The 12,456-nt window shown below is 49.3% G+C and overlaps 5 protein-coding genes across 5 annotated transcripts; 2 read left to right on the top strand and 3 right to left on the bottom strand.

Annotated features, from left to right (window-relative positions):
- Positions 1–3,245: 3,245 nt before the first annotated feature.
- BKA55DRAFT_499152 (uncharacterized protein) lies at positions 3,246–5,660 on the bottom strand (the record flags this gene model as incomplete). Its single annotated transcript, XM_046186631.1, has 4 exons — positions 3,246–3,875; positions 3,925–4,095; positions 4,146–5,217; positions 5,278–5,660. The coding sequence occupies 4 exons, from the start codon at positions 5,658–5,660 to the stop codon at positions 3,246–3,248; spliced, it is 2,256 nt and encodes a 751-aa protein (XP_046055004.1).
- Positions 5,661–6,030: 370 nt separating this feature from the next.
- BKA55DRAFT_167830 (ketopantoate reductase PanE/ApbA-domain-containing protein) lies at positions 6,031–7,709 on the top strand. Its single transcript, XM_046185001.1, has 3 exons — positions 6,031–6,590; positions 6,638–7,383; positions 7,443–7,709. Exons 1-3 carry the CDS (start codon positions 6,401–6,403, stop codon positions 7,596–7,598), a joined length of 1,092 nt encoding a protein of 363 aa, XP_046055003.1. The 5' UTR covers positions 6,031–6,400; the 3' UTR covers positions 7,599–7,709.
- A 432-nt stretch (positions 7,710–8,141) lies between these two features.
- Positions 8,142–8,914, bottom strand: BKA55DRAFT_589638 (ADP-ribosylation factor family-domain-containing protein; the record flags this gene model as incomplete). The annotated part of the gene is made up of 5 exons (XM_046194969.1): positions 8,142–8,162; positions 8,219–8,542; positions 8,605–8,688; positions 8,741–8,779; positions 8,840–8,914. The coding sequence occupies 5 exons, from the start codon at positions 8,912–8,914 to the stop codon at positions 8,142–8,144; spliced, it is 543 nt and encodes a 180-aa protein (XP_046055002.1).
- A 1,007-nt stretch (positions 8,915–9,921) lies between these two features.
- BKA55DRAFT_554644 (ribosomal protein L39e) lies at positions 9,922–10,896 on the top strand. The gene is made up of 3 exons (XM_046191605.1): positions 9,922–10,049; positions 10,229–10,329; positions 10,420–10,896. Exons 1-3 carry the CDS (start codon positions 10,044–10,046, stop codon positions 10,466–10,468), a joined length of 156 nt encoding a protein of 51 aa, XP_046055001.1. The 5' UTR covers positions 9,922–10,043; the 3' UTR covers positions 10,469–10,896.
- A 447-nt stretch (positions 10,897–11,343) lies between these two features.
- On the bottom strand, positions 11,344–12,024 carry BKA55DRAFT_684447 (Skp1 family, dimerization domain-containing protein; the record flags this gene model as incomplete). Its single annotated transcript, XM_046198641.1, has 4 exons — positions 11,344–11,520; positions 11,579–11,749; positions 11,804–11,901; positions 11,958–12,024. 4 exons carry the CDS (start codon positions 12,022–12,024, stop codon positions 11,344–11,346), a joined length of 513 nt encoding a protein of 170 aa, XP_046055000.1.
- Between the last annotated feature and the right edge of the window lie 432 nt (positions 12,025–12,456).

Raw genomic sequence — 12,456 nt, 5'->3', positions numbered from 1 at the left:
CCAATCAGACCTTGGGGTACTTCTCGGCTCAAGTCTCCCATAGCCAATCATTGCTCAGAGGTGGCTCAAGACAAAGAGAGCTAGGAAGACCAGGCAAAGGGTCATGGAGTCGACGGGAAAGCCAGTCCCAAAGTGGAATATGAGTGACTTTGACAAGCCCATAAACTCTTCAGGAGGCGCTTGTAGCCTTTTGTGAGGAGTTTGCGTTGGAGTCAAAGCTCTGTCTTGTCTTGTCTTGGCCCGATCCGCTACGGACTTTTGGAGACGTGATGCATTCCAGAGAACGGGCACCAGGACCCAAAATCGAGGTGGCCCCTATTTATTCTTGGAGAAAATAGCATAGGTAAGGGGGCCGGTTGCCCTTTTCCATCCTGTTGTTGGACCTCGTGGTGCGGTCTTAGAAGCATCACAGCATCAGGTAACCTACCCTTACATGACCGCGTGGCCAATGACCTTACCTCAGACCATAACTGCTAGATGATGGTGAAATGAATGATATGTACGACGCGTCCAGAGACGCGTAGTTGAAGGAGGTTGATTGCTCGTCAATGGCACCGACTGAGTGTGTAGGTCTTGGAGCTTGGTCCCAAGATGGATGGATGGCTGGAAGGATCCACTGATCGCTCGGCCGCGCGCCGGAACCAAGACTCAAAGGGAAGAAAGAATCAACAGATGCACGTGCAACGTTTAAAGTGCCTTCTGAAAAGTACTGATACCTGGTGCTGAAAAGACAGTGGTACTGAGAGAAAGAGAACAAGGAACCCTAGAAAATGGACCCAGGTATGCCACTGGCCCGGTATTGTGGCGCAGTCTCCGTACCCTGTACTATTTTTGGACTTGGGAGTGCTATTGGGTATGTATTTCTAGTGCATGTTACGTTGATTTACTCGTATCGAAGCCTGATAGATCTCAAAGACGGAGGATCTACAATTCTTCGATTCTGCCTTTCCTCTGCAAAACCTAATACTGCATGAATGTGCATGCACACAGGCTCATGGGAAATGTAAGCGAAACGGAGAACCCCAGTTCCGTTTTTCAGATATGGCCGCTCACTATTAGCCCGCAGGATTTTTCTCCCGTCTTCGTCATGAGTCACATGGAAAAGTCACGTCGCATTTTGTTTCATGGACTATATACGGTACAGTATCATCGTAGTAGCGTGTGACTGCTAGAACCCCAGGTTTCACAACGTCTGTAGCCGCCCTCGGAAACTGTCATGCCGCGGTGACGTCGCTGGATAGTCACGGGATTCACATAACACGGCTCGCTATATGGTTTTGCTTAGATACAGGGCATTTCGAGTTGGTAAGTTCCATGCATGATCCGATACCACTCACCACAGGATGTGTCGTAGGCCGTATGTACGCCCAGTGATCTGCTCAATGGCTTGATTAGCTACCTGATCAGCCGGAACGTAGTCCTGCAACACACCATGCGGCCATGTCCTTCACCCTCACAATTGTGGCCATAGCTATCTGGTTTTGAAAGGGTATTACCTTCATCATCCGTGTTTCTAGGGTAGGAGAAATGCCAAGCTACAACGACTACGTGGGCCCAAAATAAACTTTCTTAGAATTGATATTTCCGTACTACTAGCCTTGGTCCACTGCTGTCAATGTAGATCAATGCTGCCAAAAATAACGTGAAATTCAAAACTCGAATATCAATGATGATTTTTGATGGGTTTGTTAGCATTGAGTGGCCGGAGCGGCGCGGACCCGAAGGCGGCGAAAAGGGTCCACTTAAGCCGACGGGCCACTTTACGGACAAGTCCGGAGTGTGGCTGAAATATCATGGATATCGATCCCAGTTAGGAAATGCGCCCGGCATGAGCTTTTAAAGATTGAGAGATTGGCCCGCTTTTTCCTTTACCGACTTTGTTAGTCAACGAGATAGTATTCGCAAACAGATTTGACAGCATGCCTGACGGAAAGCACAGCACGACATGATTGAAATTTGAATACTTGTCACTAATGCTACAGACACTCCCAGGCTACTATTTGTGGCTGTCGTAGAACTTAGGTTCAGTGGCTAGACAGGGCTGAAGTGATATTGAAATAGTACCAAAAGACTAGGACATGTAAATCGATACTCAGAGTGATCTACAATTAGTAGCTGTGTAGACACAATTAGATTTGTATTATTGCATCCTGAGACCCTGTAAATTCTGTAAACCACACCCAGCTGCTATGAAAATTCCAACCTCAAATACCCCTGCCTGTCACTTGAGTGTTGGAAATTACAACGAGATGGTAGCCATTGATTCAAACATGACGTCGATGTCTGAGTCAATCTCACATCTAATCTTCAGAGTGTCATTTTGACTCACAAACATGACAGTGACAGTGACATGGCTTGTTAATTGTTCCTTGAACAGCTGAGCACAACTCACTCACTAATGCCGCTGATCCTGGCCCGGCAGTGGATTAAACTCGGACGTGGCTTGCACATCTCCGGGTGGCTGTGCTCGCTTGTGCCGTGCCGTTCCCCGCCCTGGAGCCTTATCCTCTCAAGAGGCAGGAGGCCTACGCTACCGGTACTACCGAGAACTCCAAGACCGTTGAGAGCCTCACTTGAAGCCCCATGCAAGACGTGGCACCGGCGACCACTCCTTTGGGTACGGACTAGAGCTTTTGAAACGCCGATGGTTACTTTTCCAAGGTCTGCTGGTATGAGAGTTGCCTAGTTTTCAAATCACCAACCAAAGTTAGTATGCTGATACCCTATATCCAAGGATCTAAGACCGATGCAAATAGTCTAAGCGAAGGTGTTTTGCCTCACTTTTACTGTACACTCACTTGACTTACACCCATAGCTCGTTGCCTATACGTACGTTGGCCACATGACATGACCGTGGCTCAAGACTCGTTGCATCCCTGGAAGAATGTCCCGGTGATATTCAAGTGGGATATGTTTCGGACATGAAATGACTCCCAGTCTATGCGTGGAGCAGACCAACGAATCCAAAAATTGCCGATGGAAGCAATGCCTGCATCAGTCTCTGGTTTACGAGTTAATGGCACTTCGTTGCTAGGAAATGCGGTGGTCAGGGGCACGTTAACTAATGCAGACTCGAAGACCAGCCTAGGTATTGTACTGTACCGTCGGCCATGGCTCTATCAAACCCCTTGCATGTCCCTCGAGAGATAACGTCCAGTCGTTGATAGGATGACCATAACATTACACACAGATACAGCTACAGCTATATCGCTTATCCTCCCTCGTCATATCACAATCACTATCCCTCACGCCCTCAGGTCTGCGTCCACGCCGCGTGATATCCAATCCGCAATGGCCATGATGGTGATCATGGGATTCACGCCACTGGCGCTGGGAAACACGCTTCCATCTGCAACGTACAGGTTATCCGTGCCCCAGACCCTTCCCTTCTCGTCAACCACGCCCTCGTCGCTGCTCGCGCTCATACGGCACGTGCCCATCTGATGGGCTGAGCTCCAAGGGGCTGTTGGTGGTTTGTTGCCCACTTCGCGGACGCGGCCGAGCCAGGCGGCAAAGGCTGGGTCAGTGATCTCTGGATCGGCCACTGAGCCTTTGGAGTCGAGGGAATGCTCCGACGACGTCTCTCCCCTGCGGACAAAGGGCTCCAGACCCTTGAGAAGAGGGCGTATCTCGACTGCTCCTGTGACATAGCAGATCTTGGCCAGAGCCTCTACTCCCTGGATAGTATGGGCTCGATCATAGTCCGAGGGAGTATAGTCAATGCGAGGTCGACCCGTCGTGGGGTCTGGAAAGACGTTGCCTGCGTCACGGTCTCTGGTCAACGATATCCAGGCGTTCATGTGACGCAGCTTTGCCATATGAAGTTTTGCATCTAAGCCGCTGGTCCATGACGGCTGCGACAGGATCGTGAATGGCTATGACGAGTTAAAATGATTCGACGACAGTGCTGGGTTTGCTACTCACCACCATGCAGGTAGTCTCCAGCTTCGTTCCGTGGCCACTACCGTCGACGTTGTCAAACTGGGGACAGTAGCTGGTGATAATACCTCCCTCCCACGGTATCGTTTCTTCCTTCCATACTGCTGTGACGAAGTTGCAAGGATGAAGGTGCAAATTAGCTCCCACATTTGGATTCTAGATGAGTTAGCCAATAAACTCGATTCACTGCTGATGGGGACACGCACAGTAATACCGCTGTTCTTGAGGACGATCGGGCTCCATAATGAGCCGGCTGCAAGGATCACCTTCTTGGCCCTGACTATGACCCGTCTCTTGATTCTATCGATCGAATTACTCACGCCTCCTGCACTATCTCTCGACACCCATTCTCCCTCGATGCCAATGGCAGTCTGCCCATCATAATCAAACAGGATCTTGTCAACCTGAAATCCTTCCATGAACTGAGCGCCGGCTCTCGCAGCATCCGGTAACCAGCTCACAGCTGGCCCTCGCTTTTCGGCCAGACCACACCCAAGGTGACATTGGCCGCAGAAGTGCTCCCTCCCTCCCGTGTTGACAGGAGCTGGGCGTGCCGTCCAGCCGAGCTTGCTTGAGCCATTGAGAAGGACTCTGTTTCGGTGATTGTGGCGTACCTGGTCAGTGCCAGCCCCTTGAAACTCCCACACACGGTCTAGACACTCGTCGAAATCTGTGGATGTGAAGAAAGGAAGGCCTTCATCCGCCCATTCCTCTCGCACAAAGTCTTGAGGCTTGAGACATACGCTCCAGTTGACGGTACCTCCCCCACCCCATGCACTGCCAGAAGTGACAGTACAACCAGAGTCTTCCGTCATAAAGAAGCCTGCGTTATCGTAGAGATGGGCGCAGGCGGCATCCTGAGCCATGGGGAGGTGTGTGGAAGGATAGTGATAGGCTTTATCCACGACGATGACTTTGTGACCAGCTTCTGCTAGGTTCTTGGCAGAAACGCCTCCGCCGCAGCCAGAACCGATAATGACAACGTCGGTCTCGATGGTGTGCGCGTCGTCGCCCGCTTCGATCTGGAGAAAGTCATAGTCGAAGGTTTCCCTTGGTTGCCAGTCCTTGGGGGTGTCTGAGTAGCCCGAAAGCTGATAGAGAGCCGAGCTGGTCTGAGAATATGCCTTGAAAGACATGGCAGACATCGTTTTGGCCAGAGCGGACCAGCGCTCTTTGGGAGATGTGGCCCATGATTTGAGGATGGCTTCACGAACGTGGGCAGGCTGGTTGTATATGGGCTGCCAGTAGCCGGTGATGAAATAGCTACCAGGACGGGTGCTTGAAAATGATTTAGTGACGTGAAGAAATTGGAAACATGGCCCATCTAGTTGTACTCACGACATCAAGCTCAATAAACTGGCAAGGCGTTTGAGTTGGTCGGGCGGGGAGATGGCCAAGGTCCTCATGAGGTTGTCTCTAAAGCGAGCATCATTGACAGGCCTATCCCGGAGAAAGGCACGGATATTGTCTCTAGTGGCTGGGGCTGCCAGAGCCTCGACACTGCGATCGAGGACAGCATCAACTTCATGGTTGGGAAGTTGAATCTGACCCTGTTGGTCGGTCACATCAGACTCTGAGGCGATTGAGGGCAAGACACCGTCGACAAGTGCAAAGAAGACGTCCCATTGAATAGGAGAGAAGAAGTCGTTTGGTGGAGCATCCGGTAAAGCTGTGGCAATAGGAGCCTGAGGAAGAGGAGAAATCGGTTGTGGAACGGTCATGATATGATAATGGTCAAAATGAGGGAAGCAGTTGGACGAGGGGAGAGTTTGAGACGATTCTGTCTCACATTCGCTTCACACAAGACCAAGACATTTATTAACTTATGTACGTATGAGACCAGCAGTTGAAGAGAGAACGTCTGGCGCGTGCCACTCGGGGACTAGTTTAGGTGATGCGGGACCGGGGGGCATTGGGTGAGCTGGGGTAGAGCCTAACCAGAGGTATCAACTAACAACCATAAACCGACATTCCCCTATAGAAAAGGGAGGGGAAGCTCCAAAAGGGGAAAGGTGGTGTGAGAGCAAACTTATATTGAACAAAGAGATCCTCGGTAATAGTAACAAGTCTTGTGATAGTTGTCCTCTCAAGGCTTAGTTTGCGAGAGGAAAAGCATATTCGACGTCACAAGGATCACAATCAACCGAGCAAGACAAAAGAATCGAATCCCATGTCAAGGTTCCACAGACACAGGCACACAATCTGGAGAACCGCTCAATCGGATATTCTTTAAGTGCTCTGCAAATAGAACTTATCTCAGCTATATTATATTAAACTTTAACTACATATTGTTGCTTATTACTATTCTTGTCTCTGTTTCGTGTAGCTGCCCAATCATGGCAAATGTCTTAGATACCGGTCTGTAGCCGGCCCCGCATACAGCGTGTGCGCCCTCTCAACAACCATGATAACTTGAGTTGAACTTTTCTTTCAGTATTGATAACAACATCAAAGAGTCACAATGGATAAGGCAAGAATTCTACTCGTCGGCTGTGGGGGCATTGGCTGTATAGCAGCCCTCAATCTTGAGTTTGGAGGCAGAGCTCAGGTTACAGCTGTGTTGCGCTCAAGCTATCAAATAGTCAAAGAGCGAGGATTCACCATTAATTCCGTTGATCATGGTCAAATCCGTGGCTTTATGCCAACTGAGAGTAAGTTACTTCGAATCTCACTCCATCCTCAACTAATCTTGATATAGTCCTACCATCTATTCCTGATGTCTCCGAGTCCGGCATCTCGCCCTTTGACTACATTGTCTGTGCCACCAAAAACATACCAGTTATCTCTCCGCCTGTGGCTGATCTTATACGCCCTGCCGTTACTCCCGGATACACCACCATAGTACTCCTTCAGAATGGACTTAACATTCAAGTTCCTGTCCAAGAAGCATTCTCAGATAATGTCATTCTTTCTGGTATCAGCATGTGTGGTTCCTCAGAGCCTGAACCTGGCACTATCGAGCACAATCTGCACGATGAGCTGCGTATCGGCCCCTTTGAAGACTTTGGCAACGCTGCCGAGCGAGCAAAGGATCTTGTAGCTCGCTTCAATGCTGGGGGACGCTGCACTTGCCACTATGATGATAACGTCACCTCCTCTCGATGGAAGAAGCTTCTCTATAATGCCGTTTACAATCCAGTTGGTGCTCTGACAAGACTAGACACTGGTGACATGCAGCTTTGTCCTGGCCTCGTCGACGAGGTTATACGGCCTGGCATGAAAGAAATACAAGCTGCAGCTGCAGCTTATGGACAGGAGCTTACAGACGAGATGATAGAGGCAACAATTGTGACCGAACCTATTGACGCTCATGTGTCGCCAAGTATGTTGATAGATGTTAGAAAGGTAAGTGAACTCATTCTATGTCTACTCAGCAGCTCATGGTTTCCCGCTTTCAACTCACCCCTACAATCTCACCCTACCTCCATGGCCCGTATGCTATCAGTACCTTCCCCTTCTTTCTTTCTTTTTCAGGCGTCGACACCGTGCTGACACTCCCCCAGGAACAGTACATTGAGGTTGAAAACCTCCTCGGTGAGCCACTTAGAGCTGCCCAGGCACGTCAGGTACCAACCCCAATTCTTCAGAACCACTACTCTCTAGCAAGTAGCTATCAGTGGAAGCTCCATAGCAAGAAGGATATCTCGGAGATGGGATGACGTAGAATATTCATCAGTAGTTCAAAATGAAGAGTTTTCTTTGAGCTGGTCAGAAGGATAACTCTGGTATAAGTCCGACTCACCAGGTTAGAAGTGTCAAAGTCAGCTTTTTGAAAACCTAGCACTTCCCAAGACACTGGACTAGACTATTCGAGTAGCCAGTATCCTCTACAATGACTGTCTTACCTTACCAGTCACTAGCTATTATATCGCTTGCATTTCATGTCAGGACCAAAGTTTAGCAACAAGAAATCCATGAGAATCATAGCCAGGACTCAATCGGACCCGGATTGTAGCATTATAAAGTTATACTATCATGTATCCTCCCCCAAGAAACGCACCCATGCTGTTCATTCCTTTCATCTCTTAGTAAAAAAACCTTCTCTCTTCCAAGACGCCGATATCTGCTCCATCCGTTTCTTTCCCTTGTCCCTTATGGGCGCTGTCTACCAAGGTGTGACGGAACCAGGAGGTGGTGCTATAATTTCATTTCGTCTGTTGTACAATGCCAAACCGGGGCTGAAGAAGAAATCGTCATCGGGCCTAGTCCTGGTTGACAGTTTGCTGGAAACGCAGCTATTAGCACTGCAACAGTTGTGCGGAAATATAGCAGAACTCACCACAAGCCAATCCATGCCCTCATTCACACCGCTACCATCAACCGCCGAGCAGGCCATGATACTCCAGTTGCGGTCGCGGAGCTCACCCAGACGCAGGGCCTCCGAAATCTCGCCTGCGCCCTTGGCGCCGGGTTGATCCTGCTTGTTGGCAAAGACCAGCAGGGCCGCATCCTTGAGTTCCTCCTCGTTCAGCATGGCTGAGAGCTCCTCTGAAGCGGTGTGTAATCGCTCGATATCGGTCGAGTCCACGACGAAGATGACGGCTGCTGTGTTGGCATAGTAGCACCGCCAGTAAGGTCGGATGCTTGTTTGGCCGCCGAGATCCTGCAGTCCCCCGTATTAGTATTTCTGGCCCGTTTCGAGATCGGAAGAAGTCGAGACCGTACCCAGACGTTAAAGTTTAGGTTCTTATATGTGACAGATTCGACATTGAAGCCAATTGTAGGTATCGTTGTGACAACCTCGCCAACCTTGAGCGCCGGTTAGCATGTATCATGCGCGCATAGATCAGAAAATTCGAACCTTGAGTCGGTACAGCAATGTTGTCTTTCCAGCGTTATCCTATGAGGCCGCCTTGTTAGCGTCTCGGGCCTGAAGATAGTCGGATAGACGTCATCCTACCAGACCGAGAATCAATATTCTGATCTCCTTTTTCGCGAACAGTAGGTTGGAGAACCATGACATTGAGTTTCCCATGATGAACAACTTGCGACGTCTTCGATGCTCCTATGTATCTTGTGCTGCTACTGGTTCTGCTCTGCGACTCGGATCGTTTAGATAGGTATCGTCTCGCACTGGCGCCTGGACAGAGGAGAGGATGATGTAAAAGAGGCGTTTTAGGCTGTCAAGTGCCGGACACGGGTTAAGCTTGTTTATCGTTTGTCGTGTCTCGTGGCAACAAATGCAACTTGTGTTTAGTCAGTGAGTAGAAAGTACGGGATACGTAATTTAGAGATCCCCTTTTCTGGACCTTTAAGTTAATGCATCTGGGCCTCTCATGGACAAGTTGCTCTTTTTGGCGGCATTGGGTTGGTCCAAGCGCCTGACAAAATAACCCGGGACCACCTCAGCCTTGAACCCCTGCAAGACAAGAGTCTCTTGACTGTGGTTGTGGTGTAAGCCATTCACCGGGTACCCATGATGATGTTGATATATGGCAGTATCTGGCCTTCAAGTCTCTATAGTCATCCTTGATCGAACTTCAAATTGATAGAGTAATAAGCCTTATAATCAATATGCCTTACCTATCAGCCGATGTTCCGTCAAGCCACTCCAATATATAGTGACCCCCCTTGGATCTAGCAGATGCTCTGCTTGGAATTTACAACGTCTTGTTCTCTAGAATCTCCTGAGACAGAGGCGTTCTCATTAATACCTAGGCGTTTATTTAAGGACCATTATCTGTACAGCCTCATGTACGTCAAGAATTGTACATCAGCCAGATCGGTTGATTGGTTATTATCATGTTTTTCATAAAAGATACAAAATTCAATAACTTTCTCATGTGGACAACTCACAAGATCTTACTTACTTGAACGAGTCACTGCCTGCCTTGATACCCTTCAGAGCTAATTTTGTCATGAGCTCCATCTGACAAGAGTCACGAGCCGCGGTCAAAAGTGCTTACCTCAGCACTCAACAACCAGCAATCATCCATCTCCACATTGTAACCTCAGGCACCAAGATCGCGCCCCACTAATCTGCCACCCACACAATCGAGGGTGAAAACCCTAGAAGCGAAATTCCTAGAAACAAGTGCAGTGCATTTCGATACTCTATCACCATTTGGCAACGACTGACCGACTCGACCATCAACGCCGTCACCATGCCGGTATGACAGCCCCTAACTATCGCCCTCGACAGCACGCTCTCGCTCTCTTCATCATCGACGATGGAATTCTGCATCGAATAAACATATTCTCGCCGCCTCGCCGTCGATGATGAATGAGTCGCGATCTCGAGGGTTCTACTCCCATGACACCGGATGGCTAACCTTTTCTTTTCACACAGAGCCACAAGTCTTTCCGAACCAAGCAGAAGCTTGCCAAGGCCCAGAAGCAGAACCGCCCTGTGCCTCAGTGGATTCGCCTCCGAACTGGCAACACCATCCGGTGCGTTTGATCCCCCTTCGAGACGACGATTTCACGACTCTACCAGTCCGCCCGCGAGCAGAGAACCCTTAGACTAACATTTCTGACCAGCTACAACGCTAAGCGAAGGCACTGGCGCAAGACCCGCATCGGTATCTAAACCAATGTTCCTCAACTGTTGTCCGCCCCCGAGCCCAGCACCCGACTTTTCTCTCTTGGGCATGGTATCACGATGATTGATGTGAACGGAAAAGGGGAGGAATGATCTTGTTATGGCGCGAACTGAACTACGGGGCCGTGTCTGCACTGCGCGTGCACACGGGGGCGATGGGCAGGTTGCCTGGTTTATCCATTATTGCGGTTACTGCATGTCACGGACGGTCATAGGGAAAAAGGAATGCAAAGACTTTGATGCCCCAAAAAAGAAAACGGGCCTGAACTACATGGATGCAGTCCACCTCGCCTGTGAACGACGACAACGCAAATGTTTGCTCTTGTGTGCTGTCTTTTTGAGCAGCAGACTGTATGCTGTTATGCAAGTCTTCAAGTAGTCAAATTAACAAATCACGCCCCAAACTTCACTTTCACCCAACGTATTTATCATATACCTCGAGCTGATCACTGCGTAACTGAACGTCTTGATAACCCCAGGTTTAAGGGCAATCATGAATTGAAGACCTAAGCTAAGTCGAAGTGACTTCCTACCGGCGCGTTCAAGGGAAGGATTTGAAACCCATGTTCAAATACTGCCTCACGAGCTACATCGTGTAGAGAGCCTGCCTCGGACAATACCATGTTACCATGAGCAATCCTATTTGTGCTCCCCGCGTGCCAAAATACTGGCCCAAGCAACCTGGAAAAGCAAACTTTAACGCCTAATGCGACCCCTGTGACTCATAAAGATTCATATGATCCAGTGTTGAGAAGGCTCGACAGGAAAGGTTCCTGCGGTCCATGACCCAAGGATCGATCAATGCCACAGTCCGACATGTACATATCCCCAACTTCCGTCCCTGATCGTGCACAAACGCGAGCTTAACGATCCTCAGCCCACTCATTCTCACGGCGGATCTGCTCCTCCTCCTCGGGAGTGAAGTCGTTCGTAATGTTGAAAGTTTTGCGGATCTCTTCGGGAGACTTGCCCTTGATCATGTTTGCAACAGTCTTGCAGCCGACATCAAGGAGAGGCTTGATGTCAAGGTAGTTGGATGCCTGTCATGATGTGTTAGTTTTCCGATCATTTTTGTAAATAGGAAATGGATGAACGTACAAGGATGATTTCAAACAACATCTCCTGGTCGACTTGCATGAATTTTTGATCCCACTCCTCGATATCAGTGGTCTTCTTGCGGGCGTCGGAATCATCGTCCTGCGCCTGGAGAGGGTCGTTACGGTGGTGGTCGCACCACTCAATCACCTTGCGAAGAACGGCCTCGTTGACCTAAATAATGATATGTCAGACGTGAAAAGGTCAAGTATTGATGGAAGCACTTACGTTGGGGATAGGAATAGGGTTTTCAGCATTGATGCCCTCGTCACCAATGTCTTCCAACATGTTCTTGATCAACATGGATCGTTCGGCAACAACGCGATCTGTTGATGATTGTTAGAAATATGAGCAAGACGGTCGCAGAGTGGCTCCAACTTACCGACTTCAATGGTGGCGCTGTCATTGGAGGCCAGCCAGACCTTCTGTGTAGAGGTAGATTCGGACATTTTGAGTATGTTTGTGGTTCGTGCTAGAATATCTGGTGATGTGAGTGAGAGATTCGGCGGTTGCGGAGAGAAAGTGAAGAGAGGATTCGTGATTGTTTTTGGGTGACGATGGAAGTTGGAGGAGTCAGCTAGGTAAGGTAGGTAGCAGAGGCTAGGGAACCAACCGACCAATAAACCAATCACTGTGGCGGGGTAAGGTAGGCTGAGGTGAGTGGAGGAGGTGGGTGCCTTGTGCTTCAACCAGCGACGTGAGCGCGTACGGACCTTGAGACAGGGCAGTGAAGCAGACTCGAGGACCCTTTCTTTTAGATGGGGCTTAGTCAGATAAGATAAGCGGGTTGATGGTGGTGATGGAGAGTAATGAATTCGGAAGAGTATGAAGAAATGAACTTGACACTGGTGATGTGCTAGGTTTGCTTTAGCTGTTTGAGA

Source organism: Fusarium redolens (genome assembly GCF_020744475.1).
Source record: "Fusarium redolens strain MPI-CAGE-AT-0023 chromosome Unknown BKA55scaffold_2, whole genome shotgun sequence".
NCBI classification, from domain to species: domain Eukaryota; kingdom Fungi; phylum Ascomycota; class Sordariomycetes; order Hypocreales; family Nectriaceae; genus Fusarium; species Fusarium redolens.
The sequence above is the reverse complement of the archived record's forward strand: the minus strand, read 5'-3'. Positions and strand labels throughout refer to the sequence as shown.

Excerpts from the sequence above, each read along its gene's own strand:
- BKA55DRAFT_167830 (XM_046185001.1), top strand. The coding sequence starts at position 6,401 with ATGGATAAGGCAAGAATTCTACTCGTCGGCTGTGGGGGCATTGGCTGT. Across the intron at positions 6,591-6,637 it reads TGGCTTTATGCCAACTGAGA|TCCTACCATCTATTCCTGAT; the intron begins GTAAGTTACTTC and ends ATCTTGATATAG. Across the intron at positions 7,384-7,442 it reads CCATGGCCCGTATGCTATCA|GAACAGTACATTGAGGTTGA; the intron begins GTACCTTCCCCT and ends ACACTCCCCCAG.
- BKA55DRAFT_554644 (XM_046191605.1), top strand. Across the intron at positions 10,330-10,419 it reads CGAACTGGCAACACCATCCG|CTACAACGCTAAGCGAAGGC; the intron begins GTGCGTTTGATC and ends ATTTCTGACCAG.